Consider the following 9,872-nt stretch of genomic DNA (forward strand, 5'->3'; position numbering starts at 1 on the left):
CCTGGGTGGCACAGTCAATTGGGCGTCTGATGCACTTGGTTTTGGCTCCGGTCGTGACCTCATGGTTGTGAGATCGAGCCCCACAACAGGCTCCACACTCACCACGGCGTCTGCTTGGGATTGTCTCTCCCTCTGCCCCTCCTGCTCATTCTCTCTCTAAAATAAATAAATCTAGAAAGAAAGAAAAGAAAGAGAAAAAGAAAAAGGAAAGAAAGAAAAGGAAGGAAGAAAAAGCCTTTCATCGTGGATTAAATCCAGAGCTGGGCGTTGTCAGGCTCTTTGACTACCTTCCAAGCAAGCCAAACTTACCCCTCATAACTCCCTAAAATGAACATTCTGCTTTAGACTGGCTCCCCCTCAAAGTGACCCCAATTCCAATAAACACTTCCCCACCCATCCTTTACTCATTTATCCATAATCCATTCAATGAGAATTTCTTGAGCACCTATGATGTGCTCTACACTGTTCTTGATACAGATAGTAGAGAGAGGGGCAACTGTTTCTACCTTCCAGGTCCAGAGCCTGCTAAGAGAAACACTCAGATTAAAAGGCAAAAACTGGGTGCTAAGGGAAATGGTGGAGTGCTTCTCTCAAAGGGCAGTTTATTTCCCCGCATATCTTACACACACACACACACACACACACACACACACACACCCCTACCTCCAACCCACACTGGTTTCTTCACCTTTTCATATGTTCTCAGAATTCCTGCAGCAAGTCAGTGTAAACCCAGAAAGGAGCACTGAAGACATGCTGCTTTGTATTGTTCTCCAACTCCTTCCTACACATACAGTTTCTGTTTGTCCATCATAAATATATTTTTAAATATAAATATTTTTTAAAGATTGTATTTATGTATTTGAGAGAGAGAGGGAAAGAGATCACAAGCAAGAGGGGAGGGGTAGAGGGAGAAGCAGACTCTCTGCTGAGCAGGGAGCCCGATGCAGGACTCAATCCCAGGACCCTGGGATCATGACCTGAGCCAAAGGCAGACCCTTAACTGGCTAAGCCACCCAGGCTGCCCATAGATATAGTTATATTTGAAGTTCTTCACATTGCCTAGAGCAATACTGAGCATAGAAGGGGCATCTAGGAAACCTCTTGGCCTGCCCATCTTTTCTCCATACTACAGCCAGAGTGATCTTTACAAAACACAGACATCATCTCCCTGTTTAGAAACCCTCCATAGGTTCCTTGCTCTTAAGATAAATACCAAAATTTTGACACAGCCTGAGAAACCCAGCCTGGTCCACCACTGTCTGCCTCTCGAGCATCGTCTTGCTGCACACTCTTCCTGGCCTCTGTTCCCTCCACAGGGCCTTTGCAGACTCTGCCAGACCCTTCCCTCTTCCTTCCCCAATTTGCCTTTTTAATCTTGCCCACCGTCATATGTCAGCTCAAGGATGTATTTCCCTTCCTTGGACACCTTCCTGCACCTGCCAGTTTAGATGGGGTTCCTCTCTTATTTGCCTCAGTGAACTTTTACTTTCCTTCGCCACATTTATCTCAGTCTGTCATTAAACCGTCATCAGTGGGCTTACTTGATTAACGTGTGCCTTCCCACGAGGCTTTAAGCTCCATGTGAACAGTGGCTGTGTTTGTTTTCACTCACAATCGTGATCTCCAGCACCTGTCGCAAGGTGCTGACATATATTAGGTGTTCGGTAAGTACCTGCTGGACAGATGAATGAGTGAATACTAAGTGCCTAAATGTGCCATGCCCTGGACTCAGTCAAGTTCATAGTCAGAGGACAAAGAGACAATTTTTATACGGTATTGAACGCAAGTATTGATTTTCAGCGTCTGCTATGGCCACAGGGTTGGAGGAGAGGCATTGTGAGTGCCCGTGGACCAAGGTCCACTTGAACTTCATTATGCTGTATCTGTTATATTGACCCAGATCATGACCCCATCATCATTTGACATGCTTAAGTGTACTTTTGTTCTGGTTTTCAATCAGGGCAGTAAACCTGCTCCAAAACTTTTAAAATAAGCTGTACTCTTATATGTCTGCAAGGTAGGGCTACTTGAGCTCCTTTTCTCCCCATCAACTCTGTGGTTCTGTAATAAAATTAGTTCCTAATAGTTGTGTTTTAAGAAAAACAAAACAGAACAGGTTAGGGCCTCGGTTTCAGGATGAAAGTCAAAAGACTGAACTCAGTCGCCACCTAGTGGTCAGAGTTGCGTTTGCGTGTTTTTCAGAACCAGGACCGCGAGAGTTTGCTCTTTGCTCCACCTGGATTTCTAAACTGGCCTAGGTTACCAATCTTTAATAAAAGGCAGTGTGGCCAAGGGGAAGCATCCTCCTCACATTTCTCCAGCAGTACCTTCAAGTGTTTGTTCAACTGTTCAGCTTACTTCCTGTAAAAATACCCTAAGGATTCTAGTCCTCGCTTTCCACTGAGCTCAGTTTGAGCCACTGATGCCATCTCTGATCCTTGTCAGATATAACTGTCTTTCTGGTTTTTATTCTTATGTTTGCTTATTATCAGCCAATATCATGTTAATATGAATTAAGTCTCAAAACTTAGTTCATATTAACATGATATTGGCTGATAATAAGCAAACTTACCTCTTCCATTAATATCTACCTGCTCCTTAAACGTAGTAACAGAAAGGTGCTTGGAAGAGGTAACACCTGAGGTAAATCTTTAACAATTAAGAGAAGTTAGCCAGTCAACAAGACAGGGAGGAGCAATTTCAGAAAGAGGGAACAGCATGAGCAAAAAGCATGGAGGCCAGAAGTATCCTGGAATAAGCAAGGAAATACTTTACAGTTGTCTTAACGATCTAAATTTATGACCTTATCCACTCTAATTTTGGAGAATCCAGCCCCAAGTATATAGCATATATACAAATGCATTCCACATTAAATATAATTTAAATTTAACCATGAGTGCAGTTGAGTTAAAGTGACTAGTCACCATAATGTTACTTGTGGGCATGTATTAATTTTAATTTTTCAGGATTTTTTTGTTATGTGTTTTGAAGCCCATACATTTTTTTTAACCTCAGATATATAGTGCCTGATTCACAAAACAGCTTAAGCAGTGTCCAGGTGGCTCAGTCGTTTAAGTGTCCAATTCTTGATCTCAGCTCAGGTCTCGATCTCAAGGTCGTGAGTTCAAGCCCCACATTGGGCTCCAGGCTGGGTGTGGAGCCTACTTAGGAAAATAAAATAATTAATAAATAAATAAATAAAACAGCATAGCACTAAGCAGTTCAGGGTTCTTGAGTATAAAATTCAAGGTAGAGAATGAAGAGAGGTTAGAGTAAACAGGCAACTGGACAAGAGAATACAGAAAGGTTTGTGCACCATATAAGTGACTGGGACTCAGGACATTAAAGAATTTTGAACAGCAGCATGTCCTCCTCAGACATGCTTGTCATATAGTTCACTCTGGGAATGGTGTGGAAGACAGGGTGGAGAAGACCAAGACTGGTGACCAAGACTGGAGACGGGGGAGCCATTAGAAGGCTCGTGCAGGAGTAAGCTCTACACCTGGGCAAAAGTGACCCATGGAAGACTAAGGGGGAAAGGAAGATGAGGCAAGACCCTATAGTGGAAGGGAGATTTGGGATGGACATCAAGAGATCTAAGTTTTGGTCCTTTATCTGCCATTAATTGGACCTCAGTTTCCCCATCTGTGAAAAGAAGGGATCCTCCCTGTTGATTACTACTGTTTCATCTTACTATTACTATGTATGAAAATTCAAGTGTATATTCTGGGAGTTCAGACCAAGAAGACCTGCAGACTATGTCTCCCATCCAAGCACTAAGCAAGCCCCACCCTGCTTAGCTCCAGAGACCAAATGAGATCAGGCACATTCATGGTGGTATGGCTGGAGACTGAAAACTGTTTCTTAAGATTCTTGTGCATTCGAGTTGCCAACAGTAAGTCCCATACAGCAAATGCACTTGGGGAACCCATGCTGGTTACAAATCCAAGCCTTCTGCTTCCTAAGCAGCAAATATCGGGTTAAAGATGTGATAGAACATTATAACCTTACCAGTCTGTGTGGTTTTTTAAAATAGTGACTTACAGATCTTATAAAAAAAAATCCCCTTTCCTTTTTGTTCCTTTGTATTGAGATGGTTGTTTTTAAATCTTCCATCCTTTAAACTTTTCCAATGTTGACGTTTGTTGTTTTGTTTTGTTTCAGATTCCGCCTCTCTTTGCCAGAGTCCAATCGCAGCAACATTGAGGTAGGAATCCGAGCTCTCAGAGTTCCTGTCAAGGGAAGAATGACAATTTTCCTATATAGTAGCTGGATGACTGTTTTCTAAGCCTCTAGATACTTGATTTCCCCATGAGGGTAGGTTTTAATTTTAAAATTCCTTGCGTCAGCTGCTTGTCCACCAACCCCCTAACTTTTAAACAGGACAGGGACTCTCCAATTCTCTTTTATCTATTCAGAAAGACTTTTAAAAGAATTTTTTAAAAACTAAGACCTATGTAATATTGGCATGAGATTCTTAGGGTGATTTCATTTTTTGGATAAAATAATCTTTGAGATTTAAATATAAGATCCAGACTCCCAAAGGATGAGGCTATCTGCAAATTATTAGGCCATGACTAAGTTTACTCTTGGAAGCCTTTCTGGCCATCTCCTAAAATAGCATCAAGGCTGGTTGTGCAAATACCTTTTGGGAGTCCCCAGCCTGGTGATCTCCTGATAGGAAGAGTATATCCCAACTTGGATATACTTGGAAGCAAACCCCTCCCCCCAGACTGCAGGAAGATCAGCCAAATCACTAATTGGTGTCCTTATCCTTGTGGCACTTATATTCCAGAGCAGTGGTTCTCGCCTAGGGCCAGTTTTGGCAATGTCTGAAGACACTTTTCTTTGTCACAATCTGGGGGAGGGAGGTGCTATAGGCACTTAGTGGGTAGAGACCAAGGATGCTGCATACCCTCCCACAGTGCACAACCCCCACAGCAAAGAAGGATCCATCCCAAAATGTCAATGGTGCCACCGTTGGGCACTCCTATTCGTGTGTGTGTGTGTGTGTGTGTGTGTGCGCGTGTGTGTGCGTGTGGCAGACAACAAGCAAATATATATTGTATACTGAAAAATATTATAGAGAAAGATAAATCAGAGCAAGAGAATGGGCAGTGCAGGTAGGGATGGAGCTGGCCATTCCAGCCTTGGGGTTGTTGAGACGATTAGCTGGGATTATATATGAAATTCAGTTAGCACATTGAATACATGGTAGGTGTTAAATGATGGCCAGTGTTTTATAAAAATTAATTCCAGTTATTGCCACCTCTATATCAAGGGGCAGCATAGCATATAATACACAAACTGAGGCCAGACTGCAGGAGTAAACTCCCACTTACTGGCCTCGGTCGGGGCACTTGACCTCTCACAGAGCAGTCCTGGGACATGGTACTGAATTGATTACCATGTTCAACAGAAGCAGCTATTAAGAGAGGGACAGATCTGAGTAAAATAGCAAAGAAGCCCAAGAATTCATCCGGGAGACCAAACAAGATATTTGTTTGTTTATTTAATTTTATAGGTACATCCTGATTTTCAGGTTGGGGAGATTAGAAGCCGGTGGCATTAGTGTCAACAAGCTGGAAAATAAGTTACATCTTTCATGCCAGATATTGAAATTTAAAATATCCGTATTGTCTCATGCACTGTGGGTTAGCACCTCCATAGCATAGCCACTTCGTAGATGACAGACTATAATCAATGAGAATGCATAGCGGACTTTCTCATAAATAGTATTTCCTGAGCCTAGAGGGGGTGAAGTGAGTCCAAGTCTTCCAGGAAGACTCAAAGAAACTGTTTAGTATCAGCAACACAGTGTGCTAATAATGACATTTTTGGGGGGGAAAATGACAGTGGTATATACTGGGCATTTTACATAATATTAACTTGTTTAATCCTGAAACCAACTCGATGACATTAGTGCCGTTATCTTCATTTCACGATAGAGGAAACTGGGGCACACAGAGATTAAAGAACTTTCCCAACTTCACAGAAGTGGTAAAAACAAGAGCTAAACCTAGGAAGTTGGCTTTAGAGCCCTCCTTGCTAAGCTGCTAAGCTTGCTAAGCATGTAGGATATTCAAAATATAGTCATCGAGTGAACTGAGGTTCATCATAGTCCATTTATATTTTAAAATATTTATTTATGTGTGTGAGAGAGAGTATGCGCGCAAGCAGGCCGCTTAGTGGGGAGGAGCAGAGTGGAGGGGGAGGGAGAGAGAGAATCTGCAGCAAGCTCTGCACTGAGCTAGGAGCCTTACCCCGCTGATCCCACGACCCTGAGATCATGACCCCAAGATCATGACCAAGCCAGAACCAAGAGTCAGGTGCTCAACCGACTGAGCCACCCAGACACCCCATAGTCCATTTGTTTTTAATACCTGAAGCTTCCCAGGAACTAACACTTTGCTAAGATTTAACAACTACTGTAATTTATTCCGGATAAATTGGATGTTCTGGTGATACCATTGACTACAGAGTATAACATAATGCAAAGGACCTCCGTTAAGGAAAGACTACTAACTGGAATACTCAGTAATTGTTTAGATTGTCTTAGTAGATGTCTAAGCTGCCATGTTTGCTGCCACCATGTGGTCCCTCTGCATTTGTTGTTATCATGATCCAGCCTACAGGGAGCAGAAACGTAGTCCTCAAGGAGGAAAAAAGACTGGAAAACTGTGTAATAGGGTTTCCCGCAAGATAGCTCTCGGTGTCTGGAAAGCTAGATTATCTCCATAGGGAGATTCTAATTATCGCCCTCTGTCGTGATAAGGTCTGGGAAAGTGCACGTTCAGACTGGGCTTGGTACTTTCAAAATGCCCTGATTTGGCAACTAATTTAGTATCCCTTTTCATTTTAGGTCTTGAGGTTCGAGAATGTTCTGTCCTCCATTCTCCACTTTGGAATCCTCCCACTGGCCAACGGTAAGGGATTCTTGGGAAACATGTGACTCTGGCATTAGCTAAATGTTGGGGATTGTTTGGGACTTTCCACCCCAAAGCCTGTACTTCCAGCATGTGACTGTGTGAATCCAGGCCCGTGCCAGAATCCGCAGAGTTTGTGCCATCAATGATGTGGTTGCGGAAGTAGTTATTCCAGGTCCAAGCCTTGTTAGCAACACTACCTGCAGACTCAGCAAGAAGAGCTAAACTCTGGTTGAGGAGATTGCAGCCGCTCTCCGTAGGCAGTAAAGAGTCTTCTTCCAGTTGGCCAGAAATGAGATTCATCTCCCTAGAGGGCATCTCTGAGGTTCTTATGCACAGACCACCACCTGAATAGACAGTTTTAATGAAGGACCATTCTAGGCCCTCTCCCTGTATGCAGTCATTCATAAACTGCAGCATCTTGAGTTTGGCTTGGTTAAAATACATTTTGTATCAGAGACCAAAATGTTCTCAGACCCACTAATTAAGGTATTTTCAAAACACAAACTGGACAAGTTGCCAGCATTTTTCTGCCATGCAAGTGTACATAATGGCTTGTGCATTTTTATTGAGCACTTCGTTAATTACGCATTCGTCAAGGAAAATGCAAGGAACATAGAGTGAAAATACAGAATCAGGAAGAAGGAAAAGATATATTTAAAAACTGCTTATTCGTCTTTTACTAAAAAGTTTGCCAAAACCTCTGTGTCTGTACCTAGCTTTCTTACACCTTGTTCTGTTTTTTAGCAAAATTACAGCAAGGAATTCCCCTGCCCAACCCACGCAAAATCTCATTTGTCAATTCAGATATTGAAGTTTTTGAGGTAAGAATGTGAATGTTCTCTTCACTGCCCCCATTTCTTTTCATGGTAGAATATGCCTCTTCCTGTTTTGCTTACTGTTTTATGCTACTTTGTTCTGCTTTGTGTTTTTCCAGCCCAAGGAATTTTATAGACAAACAGTTTAGCTCTTAAAGTTTGCAGTCAACAATGAAAAGCATTTAAACTTGAGCTTAAAAATCAGACAAAGTCTGATTTCCCTTCGCAGCCAGACTTACTCACCCCACAGTAGGAGAGAAGGTGCGCTGTGGTGAGCTTAATCTCATTCATTCCGCAAAACAACCTGCTGGGATTAGCGGTCCCATTTAAAGTGAGGAAAGCAAGGCCTGGCTGAGACCTGCCTGGCTCTTCTGATTCTCTCGGTGAACTTTTGCCTGAACCAAAGACCCTCCTCGAGGTTCAGGGATCTGTTGCGAGCTGTTTCCTCATTAATCATTATCAACAAACTTCAGAAACACCTTTTTTCTTCTGTTTTGGTGTTTGGCGGGGGGGATTAGATTCTGAGGGAATTCTCCGATCCCATACACTATCCTGCCTTCCGCTCCCCCCCACCTCCCCTTCTTTAGCTGCTGAAGTCACATAAGCAGACAATGATCTCAAGTGGCCTGTTCCTGTCTGAGGCACTCACAAGGGGACAGCAGTGGGGAGGGTGTGACCCAAGAGGACCTGGTAAAGAAACCATCTCTCCCTCACTCCTTGGCAAACCCCATAGGCCAATGGCTGCCGATGTCAAGTGTGACATTGTCTTCACCATTGCCTCCTTTTCAGGGATTCCTTTTGATTTCCACCGACCTGAAGTATGAAATGTCCTTAAAGCAGCAGCCAAGTTTCCACGGTTGGGAAGGTCTGAACCTCATAAGTGGACAGTGGAGGGGGAAGCCAGCCGCTTGATTACCCGTTTGGAGTCCACTCCAGGAAGTAAATGGCCCTTAAGCCGCAGCTACTGTCAGCCCAGAAGGGGAAGACAGTGCACACTGGATTGTAAAGCCCTTGTGAAGTGCTTAGACTGACAGTTTTCTTTCTCAAGCCCTCAGGGACAGAGGGAGGCAAACTGAGTTAAAGAGCTAAATCGGGGTGTGTGTCTGTGTGTGTGGAGGGGTAGACGTTTCAATGTGTGTTCGCGTTTGAATGCACCTTGTGTGTTCCTGTGTTTATAAGGTGCCGGGGCCAAGAGCTAGCCATGTGCCTCTGAGGAGATGCATGAGAAACTCGGAAGTACAGATGCGCATGAGTTCTTACTAGAGGAGCTCCTGTTAGCTCTCTCGGCAACCCAGGGTTTCCCCCACTTCGCTGCATATTGGATTTTATGTTTTATATTTACCAGTACTGTCCCTTGTATTTAATTAAACTTATTTTCTATTAATGTCAACCTTGTCTTTTTATTTGAGAAACTCTCTGCCCCGGATTTTTCTTTTAACAAAACAGGACAAAGATGAGAGAATTTAGCATCTTTAGGTTGACAAAAAGTGAGGGTGTGCAGACTTCAAGTCTTGACTTAAAAAGGGAATACCTTGCCTTTTAGATGTTTCTGGTGAGAAACAGTGGTCACAGGAAACTCTAGAAATTATGTCCCTTAAGTTTTAGGGTTTTCCCTCCCAGATGAAATGAAATGAAATGGCAGTGCAGAGTACTAATCCTAGATCATTTGTAGTTGGTGATATTAAGTTGTTAGAGCATCTAATTATTGGGGTGAAATTGGGGCAGAAGAGGAGGAAAGGGGAACCCATATGGGTAATGTAAGAACAACTAGAAACCGCAAACTCTGTCTGCATGGCACTGACAATCTAGTGGGCAAGTGGATGCCAAGCTCCGTGCTGGTCACTCCACGACTGTCACTCACTTAATGTTCACAGACACTCTGAAGAATTGTGGTCCCATTTTGCAGAGGAGGATACAAAGGTGAAGAGAGATGAATCATTCAAGGCTGGTAAAGCATCTCTGCGTACAAGGCAGAGGTAGAAATGGAATCCAAGTCTTACCGATTCCAAAGTCACTGCTATTTACATGAGGTAGAACTAGAAGCCGAAATCGTGTAAAAAATCGCTTACTACTGTGAGCAAGAGACAGGCGTATAAACGAGCATGAGCGCAGGTCCTTAGTGGTC

At 43.2% G+C, this 9,872-nt stretch overlaps 1 protein-coding gene across 3 annotated transcripts in view; it reads left to right on the forward strand.

The window, feature by feature from the left end:
• BPIFC (BPI fold containing family C) overlaps nt 1–9,137 on the forward strand; it is a 48,020-nt gene extending 38,883 nt beyond the window's left edge. For all 3 annotated transcript variants that reach the window (XM_044384461.3, XM_026499729.4, XM_026499730.4), the window contains exons 16-19: nt 4,168–4,210; nt 6,866–6,929; nt 7,677–7,753; nt 8,537–9,137. In XM_044384461.3, coding sequence (XP_044240396.1) covers nt 4,168–4,210; nt 6,866–6,929; nt 7,677–7,753; nt 8,537–8,659 — 307 coding nt within the window. In that variant the 3' untranslated portion in view covers nt 8,660–9,137. The remainder of the gene's footprint in view (nt 1–4,167; nt 4,211–6,865; nt 6,930–7,676; nt 7,754–8,536) is intronic.
• The last annotated feature ends 735 nt before the right edge of the window (nt 9,138–9,872 follow it).

This window comes from Ursus arctos, unplaced genomic scaffold, assembly GCF_023065955.2.
Source record: "Ursus arctos isolate Adak ecotype North America unplaced genomic scaffold, UrsArc2.0 scaffold_21, whole genome shotgun sequence".
Taxonomy (NCBI): Eukaryota; Metazoa; Chordata; class Mammalia; order Carnivora; family Ursidae; genus Ursus; species Ursus arctos.